Raw genomic sequence first — 19,939 nt, forward strand, 5'->3', positions numbered from 1 at the left:
ACAGCTATGCATCAGTTTCTTCTGGTTTTGAAAAAATTAAAAGTGTGTTGCCAAGAGAGTGGAGAGAGAGAATAGATAATGAGTGTGGGACAAATAAAAGATGTGGACTGCCAGAGTTGAAGGTAGGGAGGGGAGAGAAGCAGAAAGGCTCTGCATCTTCTGGCCGCCTCAGACCTACTCTTATCCAAGCTCCCGGAGGGTCATCAAAGAGAAGCCGCTTATTCTCAGTCCTTGCCCCACAATGGTGGAATGAACTACCCATCCCAGTTAGGACAGCCGAATCCCGTCCAATCTTTCGCCGTCGACTAAAGACTCACTTCTTCAACCATTATCTGAAATGATGATAAAAAAAAGAAAAAAAAAATATATCTAACCCTGACTAACCTTACTGTCATGCACTTGTCCTCATAAACGAACCTACACTGTAACACGCAACACTTTGATACACATTGTTACTCAGCTGATAGAGTTGTACCCTTCTTGCTGTCTTGTCGTACAGAACTTGTAAGTCGCTTTGGATAAAAGCGTCAGCTAAATGACTAAATGTAAATGTAAATGTAGTGTAAAAAGCAGGTTTGGGAGAGGGTCTTTCCAGGGCTGGTGGGAGTGACTATTTGGGGCAATGTAGATATAAAGTTTAATAGTATAGAGTGTGAACATAATGATTTTATGTTGAAACACAATAGGATGTACACAAAAACAGTGTTAAGTCATATTGATAATAGCATAAGTAGAGTATGTGATGTGTGCAACGACAAAGATGAATCTTTTATGCATATGTTTATGGAATGCGATGGCCTGCAGATGTTTCATACAAGGCTGAAAGAGGGCCTGGGGGTGAACTGGGGAGAGGGGAGGGAGAATGGGGTGGATTGGAAAAAGAGGTTTTTGTTTGGTTTTTTTTTATGGGAAAGAGGAGAAAAACTTGATGAATTATGTATTGAGCCATGCTAGATATGCTATTGTGTACAGAAGGATAGCTTTTTGATCAAAAGAAGGTGGAGGTGTGGCCTTTGTTTAAAAGCATGATGAAAAAAGATCTAAAACTGACTGAAAAATATATGAGTAAAGAAATGTTTGAGAAATGGTTTATTGACAGCGGGAAATGTATAGGGGTCAAGTAGAGTTTTGTTTTGGATAGTGTTTTTTTTGCTTTGGATGGGGAAGGGAAGGATCTGGTTCTGAAATAATATTGTATGTATATAATTGAAATGCATAACATGTAAAATATGACTATTTTTGATAATTAAAAGTAAAAAAAAAAAAAAAAAAGAGCAGTCGTCTGGCAATCCAGAGGTTCCCGGTTCAATTCCCGCTCCTCCCGGGCAGCATGTCGATGTGTCCTTGAGCAAGACACTTAACCCCTAATTGCTCCCAATGAGCAGGTTGGCACCTTGCATGGTTGCCTCCGCCGTCGGTGTGTGAATGTGTGAGTGAATGGGTAAAATGTGAGTAACAATTTGTAAAGCGCTTTGGATAAAAGCTCTATATAAAAAAGCAGCCATTTACCATTTACCAAATAAAAACACCACAAAGGTGTAAACCTAACTAATGAATACACAACTGATCAATACATCTGGTCAGTAATCAACAAATTAATAAATTAACTGATGAGGTTAGTGTGGTAGTGTGGGGTTAATGGGGCCCATTCTATACTGGTAGGTATTGCAAGGGTTAATGTCAAAAGTATCAGGTAGGTAGATTGATGAGGTTAAATATTTTAAAGTGACAATGTGTAACTATTAATGAAGTAAGTTGTGACTACCAGTGTGTTTTGTGATATTCAATTGTGAGTTTTATGTTTCAAGTTACCGTAATTAATCTCTTAAACCCAAGCGGGCCGGTACCGATACGAGATTGATATCACGCCATAGACCCATCAATACAGAACGTATTAATTAATGTTGCATTTCTTTTTCAAATGTAGCCAAGAGTAAAGACCCTAACCCTGTCAAAACAGCAGTCAACGTGTATATTTTCAGCACTACGTTTGTTTACCAATGATTTGAAGTGTTATTAGAAAAATATGAGTTTATAGAAATCTCAGCGCATCGAGTCGGAAAAAGGCACTTATTGGCGCAAGGACTTGGCGCAACCTAATTTGAGTGTAGGGCTGGGCGATATGGCCTCTAAATGATATCACGATATTTTTTGGCTCTATCACGATACACAATATATATCGCAATATTTTGACATTTCCTCTAAAGCACTTAAAAAGGCTTGATTTAACCCTTTGATGGATACATTCACGCAAATATGATGATTATAATAGTCCCTGCAACATATATGTCTGTGTAGGAGCCAAAGCTATATATTTAGGTTATTGTATTATATGAATGTTTAATATTGATTGGATTTAGATAGTCATTTAACCTTCGTATTTGTCATAATAGAACATTCTAGAACATTTGTGATGTCACAGTATGATGTCATGGTCGAACATTCTAAAACATTTGTGATGCTGACATAGCCGAACATTCTAGAACATCGAACATTCTAGAACATTTGTGGTGATGTCATAGCCGAACATTCTAGAACATAGAACATTCTAGTGTGGAGAGGGAGTGAAGCCGAAGTGCTGTAGTTGTGGTGGGGAGCATAGTGTAGCGTTTAGGGGGTGCGAGGTGATGATGAAGGAGGTCGCGGATCGGAGAGAGAGAAGGGAGGGTAAATTGACGTATGCTGGGGCGGTTAGCAGGGCAGGACAGGGTATCCAAGAAAGGGTGCAGGGGGCTGAAGGAGGGCATTTGGCAGTGAGGGTAGAGCAGGTAGAGAGGGGAAGGGAGGAGAAATTAGGTATTGTGGCCTTCGTGGCAGGGGTAGTTACTGGTATGGCAGAGGCTAAGGGTAGAACAGAGATGGTGAAGATGATTGTTAGGATAGCGGTTCAACATCTGGGATTGGAAGGTCTGGACTGGAAGGAGGTGTGTAGTGAATTGGCTGAGGGGGCTGCGAGGGACAAGGCTGCGAGGGACAAAGCAGCCCAGGATAAGATAGCAGGGTCCCGCGGAGGGGGGCTCAGGCAGGAAGTAGCAGCAGTAGCTGCACTCCAATGGACAATGTAGTTGATGACGGGGTCCAGTAGAAGAAGAAAAAGAAGGTGAAGAAGGAGAAGGAGAAGAAAAGCCCATAAAAAGAATTGCGGAGGGCAGTAATACGCCTCGATGCGTCTACTCTGCCGGAAATTCAAATAAGAAGAAGAAGAAGAAGAGCAGGGTGTAGCCAAGGACTGAACAGGACTGAACGGATGGACTCAACAACCAAGACTGAAGCCTGCATTTCTCAACCAAGGTGCCAAGCCTTCCGGTTTGCTGTGGAAAGAGCCAGCAAGTGGATTTACGGCTTTCCAGGAAAGGAATTTTCATGTGTCGAGTCGGCGGTGATTTTGGAGACTGGGAAAATACAGTTTTCTTACCTTGTAGTAGTGACGTGAATATTTAGGAAAGTAGATTTAGGACCACTTCTATAAAGAAAGACTTCGCTGTGGAAGAGAAATAAACCATTTGGATATCTTTGTTTTACACTGGAGCGGCTGTGGACATTATTTTTCTTTATCAACGAACGTACTACTCACGAGTAAGCAACTTTAACCAGTAGAGTGGAACGTCGGCCCTCATAGTCTGTCCCATAGTCTTAAATGAAAAGTTTCAAAAAAAATTAAATATTACTGACACATTAATACAGATTTTTTTTTATTAATAACATCTAAGACAATTTATATAAAAACTCTTGGGTGCCTAAGACTTTTGCACAGTAGTGTTTTCTATCCACTTTAGCCAAAAATACACACATATATACTGTATGGATGAGGGTTTGTGCAAAACATCACGATGTCCACGATACGTTTAAAAAGTGTATCGTTAATGAACTGTACCCGATATTTATTTAATATCGTCATATTGCCCACCCCTACTTGAGTGTAGTCTTTTGAGAGAAGAGACCCATGGCTTTCGATGGGCTTCCGAATAAAAGAAACTACACTTCCCAGCTCATCTGACTTCTAGCGTGAGGCTTTAAAAAAAATTGGATCATATCTCACGGGTGGAACAAACCTGAACGTTATTGCCATAAAATAGAACGCAGTTTGTTTCTCTACCTGTCTGTGAACGTGTTGGAATCTGATGAAAAACGGCGGAGGGATTTACATTATAAAAAGGTAACAGTTTACAGTAGATTTCATTCACAGTTTTTGCTGCCCTGTCAGGGGCGCCTGGTGGTACTAATAGTATAATAGGCCTAGTAACATGCACAATATTTCTGACACTGGGAATACAGTGCATTCCCGGAGAACCATGGATGTCCCTAGATACCAAGAACATGCAAATGGGCCTTGTAGAAGTGGGAGCAATCTTCCATTTACTTAGGTATGTATTTTTTGGCAAATAAAAAGAAAATATGGCTAGGGCTTAAGAGGTTAAGTTTTTGCATTTAGCCTGGTTGTTGCCTTGTTTTCATCAAGTAAACAATTTAAATATTGGTCAGGATTTTGGTGAATAAAAGCAACGTCAGTGTGCCCACCCCCACGAGGAACAGCGCTGTGGGTCAGTGTGCCCACCCCCACGAGGAACAGCGCTGTGGGTCAGTGTGCCCACCCCCACGAGGAACAGCACTGTGGGTCAGTGTGCCCACCCCCACGAGGAACAGCACTGTGGGTCAGTGTGCCCACCCCCACGAGGAACAGCACTGTGGGTCAGTGTGCCCACCCCCACGAGGAACAGCGCTGTGGGTCAGTGTGCCCACCCCCACGAGGAACAGCACTGTGGGTCAGTGTGCCCACCCCCACGAGGAACAGCGCTGTGGGTCAGTGTGCCCACCCCCACGAGGAACAGCACTGTGGGTCAGTGTGCCCACCCCCACGAGGAACAGCGCTGTGGGTCAGTGTGCCCACCCCCACGAGGAACAGCACTATGGGTCAGTGTGCTCACCCCCACGAGGAACAGCGCTGTGGGTCAGTGTGCCCACCCCCACGAGGAACAGCACTGTGGGTCAGTGTGCCCACCCCCACGAGGAACAGCGCTGTGGGTCAGTGTGCCCACCCCCACGAGGAACAGCACTATGGGTCAGTGTGCTCACCCCCACGAGGAACAGCGCTGTGGGTCAGTGTGCCCACCCCCACGAGGAACAGCACTATGGGTCAGTGTGCCCACCCCCACGAGGAACAGCGCTGTGGGTCAGTGTGCCCACCCCCACGAGGAACAGCGCTGTGGGTCAGTGTGCCCACCCCCACGAGGAACAGCGCTGTGGGTCAGTGTGCCCACCCCCACGAGGAACAGCACTATGGGTCAGTGTGCTCACCCCAGGCCCACGAGGAACTTGGCCATCTCCAGGTTGGCGCTGCGGCAGGCGGTCATGAGGGGTGTATTGTAGTAGCGGTCCTGAACGTCCACCAGCACCCCCTGGCTGAAGGCCAGGCTCAGAGACGCCACGTCTGAATGCTGCACACACTGGCTGGTGCTGCTAAACACCTGCCATGGAGGAGCACACACACAGACATGCACACGCACACAGACATGCACACACACAGACATGCACACGCACACACAGACATGCACACGCACACACAGACATGCACACACACAGACATGCACGCACACACAGACATGCACGCACACACAGACATGCACACGCACACAGACATGCACGCACACAGACATGCACGCACACACAGACATGCACGCACACACAGACATTCAGATTCAGATTCAGATTCAGATTCCTTTATTGAGCCATTTGTGTAAAACACATTGGTAATTGTTGCAGCAATACAGTGTATGCATTCTTTCTTTTTTCACAGTAAACAAACACCAACACAGACAAGAAACGAAAACAGTGCAGTGGGGGATTAATCAATAAATAAAATACATATATATATATATATATATAAAGTGAAGTGTGCAGAGATCCAGTACGGACTAGTGCAGTGCAGTCAATGTCATTGTGCCAGTGTCACTTGGGGGCAGAGGGGGGGGGTACCGAGGGGGGGGGGGGGGGGCCTGAGGCATTGATCAGCCTGGCGGCTGAGGGGAAGAAGCTCAGTCTGTGTACACACAGACATGCACGCACACAGACATGCACACACACAGACATGCACGCACACACAGACATGCACACACACAGACATGCACGCACACACAGACATGCATGTACACACAGACATGCACGCACACAGACATGCACGCACACACAGACATGCACACACACAGACATGCACGCACACACAGACATGCACACACACAGACATGCACGCACACACAGACATGCACACACACAGACATGCACGCACACACAGACATGCACGCACACACAGACATGCACACGCACACAGACATGCACACACACAGACATGCACACGCACAGACATGCACACGCACACAGACATGCACACGCACACAGACATGCACGCACACACAGACATGCACACGCACACAGACATGCACGCGCACACAGACATGCACGCACACACAGACATGCACGCACACACAGACATGCACGCGCACATAGACTTGCACGCACACAGACATGCACGCACACAGACATGCACGCACACACAGACATGCATGTACACACAGACATGCACGCACACAGACATGCATGTACACACAGACATGCATGTACACACAGACATGCACACGCACACAGACATGCACGCACACAGACATGCATGTACACACAGACATGCACGCACACACAGACATGCACGCACAGACATGCACGCACACACAGACATGCATGTACACACAGACATGCACGCACACACAGACATGCACGCACACATAGACATGCACACGCACACAGACATGCACGCACACAGACATGCACGCACACACAGACATGCATGTACACACAGACATGCACGCACACAGACATGCACGCACACACAGACATGCACGCACACAGACATGCACACGCACACAGACATGCACGCACACAGACATGCACGCACACAGACATGCACGCACACAGACATGCACACGCACACAGACATGCACGCACACACAGACATGCACGCACACAGACATGCACGCACACACAGACATGCACGCACACAGACATGCACACGCACACAGACATGCACGCACACAGACATGCACGCACACACAGACATGCACGCACACAGACATGCACGCACACAGACATGCATGTACACACAGACATGCACACGCACACAGACATGCACGCACACACACACATGCATGTACACACAGACATGCACACGCACACAGACATGCACACACACAGACATGCACGCACACACAGACTTGCATGTACACACAGACATGCATGTACACACAGACATGCACGCGCACACACAGACATGCACACACACAGACATGCACGCACACAGACATGCACGCACACAGACATGCAAGCACACACACAAGAAGTGGGGGGGAAATAGCAATACAGTATACCATGATACATTCTACTACAGTATATTGAGGCTAGTATTTAGATATTTTTCACAGTACTATTTCAAGGTTTTTATGAAAAACAATATGATATTATTAACCCCTTCACTACCACACTACAAAGAGTTAACACTTTGGCTACCACACTACAGAAGGTTAAAGGTCCCATGTTTTGCTATTCCTTTCACTATTTGGGCAATGTTACACAATTCCTGTGAGTCTATGGAACACATCTGTATGGTTTTTTTCCAAAAGAAATGCAGTTATATACTCGTACTGGCAATCGCGTCCCGCTCTTCGCCATATTGAGATATACCTCATCTCCTGAACCTATTGTACTACATGAACAAAAACAAAACACCCTTGCACTTGACCAGGCCCCGCCCCAGTGACCTCCTATAAGTCACCAGGCGTTGTCACACTCGCCCTTCCTCTTTTTTCGTTTTCCATCATGGACGTGCTTTGCACCCTGTGTACCTAGTGTTATGAAATGCAAAGAGAAATTGAACAATGTTGGGTTTTCGCCAGAGATTTGCCAGCCCCTGGAATCTTCTCGGCATGTTCCAACGGCGCCTCGTATGGGTTCTGCGGTCCTGCAGCTGGATGCATTTCGATGCATCTCCGCGTCAGGCCTGTCCTGGAGTTTCCTCGTCTTTTGACAGCAGATGGGACGTCACGCGATGTTTAGCTATCGGGCTAACTCGCGTCCAGGTAGGATCTGCGCCACTAGGCATAACAATGCTGGCGTTGGTGATGTTGCTCGAGTTGTCCCGGGAGACAACTGAGTTGTGTATTGGCGCAAGGGGCAGGATATCTGGGTAAACGTTGTTGTTTTCTCGGTTATCCTGGAGCGCGTGGCTAACGCTATGCTATATGCTGGGTTAGTTTCTGTTTTGATTCCCCGCTGAGGGATGTCTGTCTAAAAGGTCTTCCCTCCTCTTAACCATTCATGCTGACGGTCAATCGGTGTCTACTGTTGGGAGTATTGCGGGGGCTTGTTTACCTTTTTCATGGGTGAATGGGCTGAGGTCTAGGGCTGGTGTGCTTTTTGTGAATATTATGAATGGTATGCGGGACTGGGTTTCTCTGGTCCGCATCCCCTTAACGTTGTGTGTATGGGCTAGCCCATTCTACAGTGTATTGGTGGTGTTTCTAGTTCATTTATTCATTAACCCCTTCATGGGTGCACACCACAGTGGAGGTTGCTGGTTGCTACCACCACTGGTGCTCCGTGTTTATGAAGCAGGTGGCATCAGTCCTTTGCCTCTGGCATGTTGAAACAGTGCCCCGCCCGGCCGACGCCATGAGGTGAGTCGGCCCGGCGGGTGGCTGGTGGGCTGTTACGCCTATACCGCCACGGTATAGAATTAGCAGCGATTAGTAACTTTGTTCGCATTGCTGTTTTTTTCTGTCAAAAATGGTGTCTGGTGGAGGGGCCATGCGGGCCAGCTGACGCTGAATAATCACGCGAGGTTCTTGACGTTATTAGCTTTGACCTAGCCGCAAGCTATAACCGCAGGGAGGGCTAGGATGCTGTCAACGCTTGTTTACAGACATCTTGGTTGGATTAGTCTCCTTTTGAGGGGGTGAGAAGTTAAAAAGAATTTTCCCCTCCTCAGGGCTGCCCTCTCCGCAGAGGATCTTTGGTCTTCCGCTGGAGCGCGGGCGGTATTTGTCCTAGGCCCCACACCGCCTCACGCCGCGCAGCCAGAGGTGAGAGCACGGCCTCGCGAGCAGCTGTGGCGAGGCCCTCGACCAGCGGCCATGTTTCCCCCGCCTGAGGTACCCTGGGCTCAATGTCAACAGGTGTCCACAAGGCCGACAGCCTTGGCGGCCGAGGGATCGGCTACATTGGATGAGCATGCCCTAAAAAACCGTCGGTCAAGCTGTGTGCAGCCCGCTCTCCGGTCACTCCCTCCCCCAACACCAGCGGAAAAGGGGCTCTGATTTGTTTCCTTTGGCTGCGGGCCGCGTGTCTTCAATGAAGCGCAGGCGGTCCCACGTTCGATTCTCATGGGGACAGGGGCTGACACCCAGTTGATGGCTGAGACTGGGTCTGTCCGTGAGAATGTTGTGCTGTCAAGCGGCTCCCACACCATAAGCTGTGTTGGTTGAGCCTGGTGTTACGTCTGTCAACTACAAGGGTTATCAGCAGGGGGGCTCGAGACCTTTTCAGGCAAACAGTGCGTGCTTCCCCGACCTCACCTTTGCCAGGCCGGGTATCACGTTGGTGCCTCCCACTCCTGAAAGATTGGCAGTGGTCTCGCAGGCGCGCGTGATTTGGGTGGTAGTAATATCACTGCAGGGCTACGGTGTGTAGGAACCCATGGGGGCCTCACACCTTGCATGTCCAGCTGCAGAGCAACTCCTCAGCATGTTCTGGAGGGGTGTTCAGTGGGGGAGCTTTTGTCACCTAGTATGAGGTGAGCTTCCCCCGTATCAAACCGGCCCTTTCTGTCGGGATCCCCCCTTGGGTGCGATTGCCTCGTGGGTAGTGTCAGGGTCCGATGTCCCGACTCCACGGAGCGCTCTGCTCGCACGGTTAGCAGGTCCAGGGTTGGCTACGCACAGCGGGTGGGACCGGGCCGCCTATCTACAGTTCCTAGCGGACCTGCGCCAAATGGCGGCGGGTGCGTTTGGGAGTATCACATAATGGCTACAGCAGTACCATATGTCGAGGTGGATGGAGAGAACGCTGAGGCGGGGACTTGTATTTACACAACCCCACCCATTTTCAGGTTTGGTACAGACCCTATTGTCAGGGTCACCAGCAGTGACAGCTCTGGTCAACGAGATCCAATCTCTGTGGGCGAAGCAGGCCATCGTCATGGCGTTTCCTCTGTATTCTCTGGTGCCCGAGAAATCGGGAGGGGGGGGGTGTCAGACCCATGGACCTGTCCCATGAGAAGGTTCAGCATCCTACCTGTTGAACACTGTCAGGTGGGGGCCTGGTTCTCCTCCATACACCTGTAGGATGCGTATTCGCATCCCCGATCTTCCATCCTAGGGCTTACCTACGCTTCCTTTGCAGGGTTTAGCGTATGAGTACCAGAGGCTGCTGTTCAGCTTTTCTCTGGCTCCCCGCATCTGTGCGTGGAGGCCGCACTGGGGCCTCTGCGTCGTCAGGGGTTACGAAGTGTATTCTGCCCTGACGACGTTCTGGTCCTTGGCGGTCAAGGTGGATTGTCAGGTCTCATACCAGGCAGGCGGTGGAATTCCTCACCAGCCTGGGGTTTGCTGTAGACTGAAAGTAGAGTACTCCTCTTCCCAGTCAACGGGTGGAGTATTGTGGGCATCCCTCTCAGAGCATGTTGTCGACAAGCTCGGGAGGTTCCGTCCTAGGACGGTTACGGCGCTGTCCGTGATGCGCCTGCTCGGTATTATGGCATCTGCTCATTCCGTGGTCCCTCTTGGCCTCCTCGGAGGTGGTTTTTCCAGTATGGAAATAGACCCGGTGAGAGGCAAGTGGAAGCGGCTAAGGTTCCCGTGTCAGTACTGGGGGACCTTGCCCTCTGGTCCCCATGGGCAATAGGCTGTCACACGTCACGGTTTTCACCGACGCCTCCATCACTGGGGACGCGTCGGGCCAACGCAGTAGGGGGCAGCTGGCAAGACCATGCTGCCCGGTCTGCGCTACGTTCAATGTGTTGGTATTGAAGGCGGTCCTTCTGGTCCTCAAACGGTGTTTGATCAGGATGGACAATACGACGTCAGTGTCGTATGTCGACAGACAGGGAGGAGTACGCTCCCGTCTGCACCGGGCGGCGGGCAGCTGGCTATGGGTGTTCTCCATCTGCGCAGCCTGAGGGCTCTCCACTTCCCCGGCAGGGTGAATGTGGGTACAGGTGTGATGTCGCGGGGCGGTCCTCACCCTGACGAGTGGGGATTACGTCCGGACATAGTCGGGCAGGTCTGGGATTCTTTCCCTCCATACATCTGATAGGTCAGTTGTTGGAGCGGGTACGTTGGGAGCGCAGGACCTTGATCCTGATTGCGCCGGACCGGGGCGCAGCTGTGTAGCAGCTCTTGGTAGCCCCACCGTGGCCTGTTCCTTGGTCATCGCGGGCCCTCTCTCAAGCACACAGGTCTCTGTGGCAGTCCCTGTGCTGGGCCAGCCGCTGATGGTTTGGCTGGTGAGAGGTTGAGTCTGGAGAGGATGGACTCTTCTGTGGTCGACACCATCCGGATCGCGGATGCTCCCTCCACTATCGCGGTTTACGCGGGTAGGTGGCGTATTTTCCAAGAATGGTGTAAGGTGGGGGGCTGGGTGTCCTGCCCCCTGGACGCTGTCCTTACCTTCCTTCAGTCTATTTTTGATAGACTGTCGGCTTCGACGGTGAGGGTATATGCTGCGGCTATATCCTCTTGTCATGAGGGGTTTGAGGACGTTACGTCAGCCACCCTCTTGTGAAGCGTTCCTGCTTGGCGCCATAAGCCGGTGGAACGTTCTCTGTCTCCGAGTTGGGACCTTCAATTGGTCCTCGGCCGGTTGTCCGAGGCCCCGTTTGAGCCTCTTGAGCAGGCGTCTTTGGAACAGCTGTCTTCAAGACTGCGTTCCTGCTGGCCATCACCTCCGCTGAGCGTGTGGGTGAGCTCTGTGCTCTCTCGGTGCGGCCTGAGTGCTTGTCTATTCGTGTCAATAGCGGTGTGACTCTGAGGCCTAATCCAGTCTTCGTGCCAAAAAATATCCGGAGTTCTTTTCGCTCCAGGGATATTGTGGTTCAGGCGTTTCACGCTGGTGAGTTAGAGGCGAGCCTTCACCTGTCGTGTCCAGTCCGGGCTTTGGGGGTTTACCTCAGCCGGACTCAGGACCTCAGGGCTACCGATCAGCTCTTTGTTGTTACGGTGGCTCTCGCGCTGGTAAGGCACTGTCGAAACAGCGCCTATCACATTGGTTGGGCATTGCCCTTGCTACACGTTGGCTGGGCTGGCCCCCCCTGGCACTCCACTCGTGGAGTGGCGGCCTCTGCCGCCTTGTTAGGGGGGGCCTCTGTGGAGGACGTCTGTGCTGCGGCCTCCTGGTTCTCCCCGGGTCCCTTCGTTAGGGTTTATCTCATGGACATGACTGGGGGTTCTGTCTCCCAGGTGGTTCTGAGGTCTGGGACCTCCCCTGCGTCCCGCCCTTCAGTGGGTTAGCAGGGTTGTGTGGGTGCGTGCCACGAGGTGTTGTGTCACACGTGGTCCCGCCTGTGCTGTGCGTTTTAGGGGTTCTAGTTCCCTCTTTTTCACACTTGGGTGGAGTTGACTGCCGCACCCTCTTCACTAGGAAGGGGGGGTGACGGGACTCCCCTCCCCCCTGGTGGTGGGGCTTGCGGGTCCTCAGGGGGTACATTTGTCGGGCCTCGCGTCCACTCTGCCCCATATCTCAAAATGGCGAAGAGTGGGACGCGATTGCCAGTACGAGTATATAACGATAGGTTATGTATATAACCTAGTTATATGAGTACTGGCTGAGCGTCCCGCTCTAAGGGTACCCTGAAGTCCCTTGAGGGTTTTTTTTCCTGATGGAAAACTTTTCCCGAGGAAGGGCGAGTGTGACCACGCCTGGTGACTTATAGGTCACTGGGGCGGGGCCTGGTCAAGTGCAAGGGTGTTTTGTTTTTGTTCATGTAGTACAATAGGTACAGGAGATTAGGTATATCTCAATATGGCGAAGAGCGGGACGCTCAGCCAGTACTCATATAACTAGGTTATATATACATATCGTTATATACTCGTACTGGCAATCGCGTCCCGCTCTTCGCCATATTGAGATATCGTTTTGTATTTCTAATCAAGTATGCAGCATTTTTCCACTTCAAGATTTCAAGGAGTTTTGGACTGGGCTCCGCCCATACTCGCAAAGCGCTTTGAGTGACAGTCACCCACAGTCTGCACTGGCAGAGAGAGACATAGAGAGATTGAGGGGGATACTAATAAATTTAGCTGCGGGGGGACATAATCCCACAGGACAATGCATTGGTAACTTGTTTCAAATTACAATATATACCCCTGTGAATATTATTGTACGGATCAGAATACGGGCGCGCGCGTGGGAGCGTGCGCAATGATATTTTGTAGCAGGTTGACAGTGATATGCGAGTGCTCCCGACTGCTTGTGTGTGTTTCCCTGCGTGCACGGTCGGGAGTGTGTGTGGGGTGCTCCGTGTCCCTCTCTCTCTCTCCCTCTCTGTCTCTCTCTCTCTCCCTCTCTCTCGCTCACTCGTTCTCTGCTCTCTCTGTCGGCACCTGCACGACGTCAACCCGTTTGAGGAAGTGTCAGTATTTCCGCTCGCTCTGTTGTTGAGCGAATTGTTGATTGTGGGCGGTGACTACAACCAGTGCCTTATTCACGTCAGCAAAACAGTCAAATCAGAATGGCTTGGTTCAGTGAGGGAGGATCTTGTGAACTCGAGACTGGACTGATGAGCCAAAATGAGAATTAGAGACACAGACCCCATTGATACAACCCCACATTGCTAGAAAACAATGCTAAACACTGGAAAAGGCTATTTATAAGACATGGGACCTTTAACCTTTCACTACCACACTACAGACGGTAGTTTGGTAGTGAAAGGGTACACCTTCAATAGTGTGGTTGTGAAAGGGTTAAGATTAAGGATTAGGTTTTTGTGTTTCGGGACCATTCTATACTGGTAGGTATTGAAAGGGTTCATGTCAAATGACATCGGTTTTGACATTCTATTTCCCTAATGGTTATTATTTTTACAGTTTACTGTGCTCAAATGAAAGAATAGCAAACTAATAATATATTGCAAGTAATAAATCACAGTACAGAGCAATACTTCAAGTATTAAAGAATATTAACAATAGAGGCCTTACACAGGATGTTTAGAATTGCCATTTGTCCTCCACGTTGGAAGATTATATGCACCACAGTTGCTATGTTCTATATGAGAAATAAAAATGTTTTTAAAAATTGCTGTTGTATTACTGAATTTTGTAAACAACTCACATTGGAATGGTAATATCATGCTTTCCCAGTGTTTTACATATTCTACCAATGCACAGAAATTAGACATTTTCTTTTGAAAGTGGTTACCAAAGGTTACAGGCAGCCCGGAGGAAAAATAACAATCATTCTGTCAAAGACCTCTATTGCAATATAGACCTTTTCAGAAGAATTCCAGTGTATTTCCTGTCAGCTACTGTATTAGCAAACACTACAACAGGAAATAAGCTTGAGCCAATATAGAATGTTTATGAAAAGGGCTATAAACGAATCTATCATCTCTCTGGTGAGTCCCATTCCTAGTATGTACACCCACAAACACACAAACACACACACACACACACACCTTCTCTGGCTTGTCGACGTACCAGGCAGAGTCGTCCTCAATGGGTTGGCATGGCAGGTGCTTTCCGTGAAATTGCCTGGTGTCGGTGAAGTGCTGGGTCTCGATCATGAACAGGGGCGGCCCCCCGTCACGCCGCCGGTGGAGCAGGCGCGGCGGGAGCACGAGGATAGGCAAAGAGAGGACAAACTTGCCTGTTTTCCCCCCCTTACCACCCTTACCCTTACCAGCCTTCTTCTCCTTGGTAGCGTAGGAGGGGAGAGTGAAGGGCTTCTCGAGGTAGATGATGCCTTTGAAGAAGTCTGCCATGTTGACCCGCTCCAGGCGCGCAGTGTCATGTACCTCCGCGATCTACGAGGTCAAGAGTCAAGAGTTTTTATTTGTCACGGCATACAAGTATACAATGAAATGCGGGTGGTCTTTCCCGCAACGATGTGCAATACAGTGGTACAACATATAATAGAATCCAATAAAAACAACATTGTGCAATAAACAGGTAACATGGTAACATCTCGGTATCTGTACATAGTTATTTACATAGCATATAGGACATGCTAGGTCCCTTGGTAGTGCAATACACTGTTACTGTTGTTATACTATTTTTAAAGTGACCTTTCCTTTTTGGCCATAAGTGTGGGCGTGTGCGGCATGAGTGTGTGCCTGCTCATGTTAAAGTGGCTGCTAGTGTGTGAGCGTGCACAGCGTGCGTGTCGTGTGTGTGCTCATGTGTGCTTGTGTGTGAAAAGTTCAGTGTTCTGTGGCACTCAGTGTTCATTGTTCAAGGCTCTGATGGCCTGGGGGAAGAAGCTGAGCCGAAACCTCTCTGTCCTAGTAGCTGGGGTTCGCAGGCGTCTGCCTGACCTCAGCAGCTGGAACAGGCTGTTATTGGGGTGGTGGGGGTCTTTCATTATTCTGCAGGCTCTGGATTTGCACCTCTTGTTGTATAGAACCTGCAGGGGAGGTAGTGCAATACCCGTGGTACGCTCGGCTGAGCGCACCACTCTCTGTAGGGCCTTCTTGTCCTGTGCCGTGCTGTTTCCATACCAGGCAGTGATGTTTCCAGTCAAGATGCTCTCTACAGCTCCGGAGTAGAAGGACTGGAGTATCTTCCCCGATACTCTGAACTTCCTTAACTGTCTCAGGTGGTAGAGGCGCTGCTTCGCCTTTTTTATGACTGTGTCTATGTGTGTTGACCATGTCAGATCCTCTGAGATGTGGACCCCCATGTACTTAAAGCTGCTCACCCTGTCCACGGTAGCCCCGTTTATCATCAGTGGTGTGTGTGTCTCCTGCTGTCCTCTCCTATAATCCACGATCAGCTCCTTGGTTTTACCAATGTTCAGGAGCAGGCTGTTGTCCTGGCACCAGCGTTCCAGTACCTCAACCTCCTCCCGGTAGGCCTTCTCGTCGTTGTCCGAGATCAGCCCCACCACCACTGTGTCGTCTGCAAACTTCACTATGGAGTTGGAGCTGAACTTGGCCACACAATCGTGTGTGTAGAGTGAGTACAGCAGGGGGCTCAGAACACAGCCCTGGGGGGACCCGATGCTCAGGGTGATGGTGTTGGAGGTCTGACCCCCCACCCTGACCGCCTGGGGTCTTTCACTCAGAAAGTCCAGTACCCAGGCGCTCAGGGCGGAGCTCAGACCCAGCTCGATCAGCTTGTCCACCAGTCTGGTGGGGACTATGGTGTTGAACGCTGAGCTGTAGTCAATGAACAACAGTCTCACATAGCCCCCCTTCTGACGGTCAAGGTGAGAGAGGGTGCTGTGCAGTACCTGGGAGACCGCGTCGTCAGTGGACCTGTTTGTCCTGTATGCAAATTGCATAGGGTCCATATCACTGGGGAGGGAGGCACAAATGTGGTCCTTGACCAGCCTCTCGAAACATTTCATGACCACAGAGGTGAGTGCCACCGGTCTGTAGTTATTGAGACATGTTGTGGAGGGTTTCTTCGGTACAGGGATGATGGTAGACATCTTGAAGCAGGCAGGGACCACTGACTCCGCCAGGGATTGATTAAATATGGCGGTGAACACCGGGGCTAGCTGGTTGGCACAGGACTTAAGTATGCGTCCTGTTAACTACAGGTTAACGTGATTGAGAGGGAAGTGTGGTAGTGAAAGGGTTAACCTTCTGTAGTGTGGTAGTGAAAGGTTAACCTTCTGTAGTGTGGTAGTGAAAGGTTAACCTTGTGATAGTGAAAGGTTAACCTTCTGTAGTGTGGTAGTGAAAGAGTTAACCTTCTGTAGTGTGGTAGTGAAAGGTTAACCTTCTGTAGTGTGGTAGTGAAAGGTTAACCTTGTGATAGTGAAAGGTTAACCTTGTGATAGTGAAAGGTTAACCTTCTGTAGTGTGGTAGTGAAAGAGTTAACCTTCTGTAGTGTGGTAGTGAAAGGTTAACCTTCTGTAGTGTGGTAGTGAAAGGTTAACCTTGTGTAGTGTGGTAGTGAAGGGTTAATCTTCTGTAGTGTGGTAGTGAAGGGTTAACCTTCTGTAGTGTGGTAGTGAAGGGTTAACCTTCTGTAGTGTGGTAGTGAAAGGTTAATCTTCTGTAGTGTGGTAGTGAAGGGTTAACCTTCTCTAGTGTGGTAGTGAAAGTGTTAACCCTTTGTAGTGTGGTAGTGAAAGGTTAACCTTGTGTAGTGTGGTAGTGAAGGGTTAATCTTCTGTAGTGTGGTAGTGAAAGGTTAACCTTCTGTAGTGTGGTAGTGAAGGGTTAACCTTCTGTAGTGTGGTAGTGAAAGGTTAATCTTCTGTAGTGTGGTAGTGAAGGGTTAACCTTCTCTAGTGTGGTAGTGAAAGTGTTAACCCTTTGTAGTGTGGTAGTGAACGGGTTAACCGTATCTAGTGTGGTAGTGAAAGTGTTAACCGGTTGTGGTGTGGTAGTGAACGGGTTAAGGCCATGTTGCCAGTTGGCAAGAATGTTACAGACCTGGGAGTCGCCTGATAGTTGTAACTGGGTTTATACGCTTCCACTAATTCTGAAATTTGACGGGAGCAGTTAAGCTTAATTAAATGAGATTTGCGTTTTTAAATAATAATAATAATAAACGTTATTTGTATAGCACCTTTCATACAAGAATTGCAGCCCAAAGTGCTTCACAGCAGTGATTTAGACACAAAATAGACATAGGCATAAAATGAGCAGAGAATTAACATTAAAACCTCCCTGAAGATGTTTAATAGATTTCATTAAAGTCTATGAAAAATAACTTCAAAAGTTTAATTAAATTAAGAAAAGATTGTAATAGATTTCTGTCATTAAAATCTATTAAAAGGATTGTGATAGATTTCTGGGTACTAAACATAAGTAATACAATTTCCATCGTACACTACAAGCTCAGTCTCGCGTGAACACTGTGTAGCTGAGAGGACAATGTTACGAAACTAGTCAAAATAGTCTAAACAACAGGCAGAATACACTATTGGAATTACATACTCATGATTACCTGACTCAGATTGTTCTTAAATGCCTTAGTTTACATGTTTTGAGTGAAAACAAAGATGGCAGTGAATGGAAGATGACAGGGGTCACCTAGGTCATTGGTCGAAGATTAGCAAGGTGTATGGGTATTGTAGTAGTTACCATGGAAACAAGTAAAGATTACGACATAAAACACTTTTTTATCAAAGATTAAGTTCAAACATTTACCTTCATTGGTTGTAATAGTAAAATAATTAAAATAAACTGTCCCCCGTTCAAAGATTATAAACCTACACAATATGGTATGGCTGTAAGTAATTACCGACAGTTTGAGCTACACTGGGAGGCCACAATGGGGGGAAATCACAGTGGAACCTCATTCCCCACGTATATACTGCAGCTGGCAACCATCTATAAAATGAATAAATTAATCAACAACAACAACAACAACAACAACAAACAAACCAAAAAAGTATTATTCCATCTCACCTTCTGGAGCTGCTCATCATCCAGGGGCACGTTGTGGTCCTTCATCACCGTGACAAATGTATTCCTGGTGACAATATCCGCTGCATCCTCCAGGGTCTCCATGGCCCTGCCCAGGAGCTCCTGGTTCTCCAACGACCAGTCGTGGAGCGTCAGTTTCCAGGGCTCATTGGGGTCAATAGCACCTGGCTGGCTCAGTTTCCCCTGCAGGCTCTCTGCTTTCTTCAGCACCTTGATGGTGGCCTTGTCCTTCGTCACCTGACGGGGCAACAGGCCCTCCAAGTTCTTCTGCTTGGCTTTACAGCCTGTTGTGGAGAAGGGACAAATGCAGATCGATCATCCGTCCGTCCGTCCGTCCGTCCGTCCGTCCGTCTGTCTGTCTGTCTGTCTGTCTGTCTGTCTGTCTGTCTGTCTGTCTATTTTATTTTATTTTATTTTTATTTGTTTCATAACAAGTTTAGAAAAACAAAAAGGTAAATAGTCAAAGACTATTTCCATACAATAAGTGTTCAAGAAGGAACAGGGGGAAGTAAAAAAAAAACGTATCAAGCCCTGCCCCTTCCTTACAATATTTTACATTATAATTTAATACAAATTAAATAATATAACAAATAATGAAAAATAAAATAAAAGTAGTTTTTTATATATCCAAATATCCAAATGAGAAATAAAAATGTATTAGGCAGTCACATTACTACTCAAGCTCCTCTCACTTATGTGTCCATAAGTGCTTGTTTATAGCTACCTTTGAATTGATTGATATTATTGCTTAATTTTATACTCACATCCAGTCCAGACCATTCCAGAGTGATACCCCACAAACTGCAATGCACATACTTTTAAGAGTTGTAGGTAGAGTAGGTTGTTTTAAAGCTAATGTCCCTCTAAAATTGTAAACCCTCTCTCTAGCCATGTTTTTTTTTATGTTGCTTGGTAATTTTATTATTTTCTTTCTATCTATCTATCTATCTATCTATCTATCTATCTATCTATCTATCTATCTATCTATCTATCTATCTATCTATCTATCTATCTATCTATCTATCTATCTATCTATCTATCTATCTATCTATCTATCTATCTATCTATCTATCTATCTATAGTAGAGTATCTATAGTAGAGTATAGTTAGCATTGATGGAGATGGCTTAGAGTTCAGTAATTTGCAAGTGGTTGTGAAGGAAGAGGCAGGTGGTTTTGGGACCACACTGCATGTATTTCACACAGGTTTAAGCACTAGACACACCATTTAATTGAGATTTATGTAAAGAATAGCCAGTAAAAACATAACTCTCCTCAACCCACCTCTCTGTGCCAGGAACC

At 48.0% G+C, this 19,939-nt stretch overlaps 1 protein-coding gene across 1 annotated transcript in view; it reads right to left on the reverse strand.

Moving 5' to 3' along the window:
* LOC311246881 (ankyrin repeat and EF-hand domain-containing protein 1-like) overlaps positions 1 to 19,939 on the reverse strand; it is a gene marked incomplete at both ends in the record, with an annotated part of 45,826 nt that overhangs the window by 18,411 nt on the left and 7,476 nt on the right. The window contains 4 exons of the mRNA XM_084337122.1: positions 5,296 to 5,465; positions 14,708 to 15,055; positions 18,621 to 18,922; positions 19,922 to 19,939. The exon at positions 19,922 to 19,939 is cut by the window's right edge and continues 106 nt beyond it. Of these exons, the coding sequence (XP_084193248.1) occupies positions 5,296 to 5,465; positions 14,708 to 15,055; positions 18,621 to 18,922; positions 19,922 to 19,939 (838 nt within the window). The remainder of the gene's footprint in view (positions 1 to 5,295; positions 5,466 to 14,707; positions 15,056 to 18,620; positions 18,923 to 19,921) is intronic.

This window comes from Notolepis coatsorum, assembly GCF_963971535.1.
Source record: "Notolepis coatsorum genome assembly, chromosome: 20".
NCBI classification, from domain to species: Eukaryota; Metazoa; Chordata; class Actinopteri; order Aulopiformes; family Paralepididae; genus Notolepis; species Notolepis coatsorum.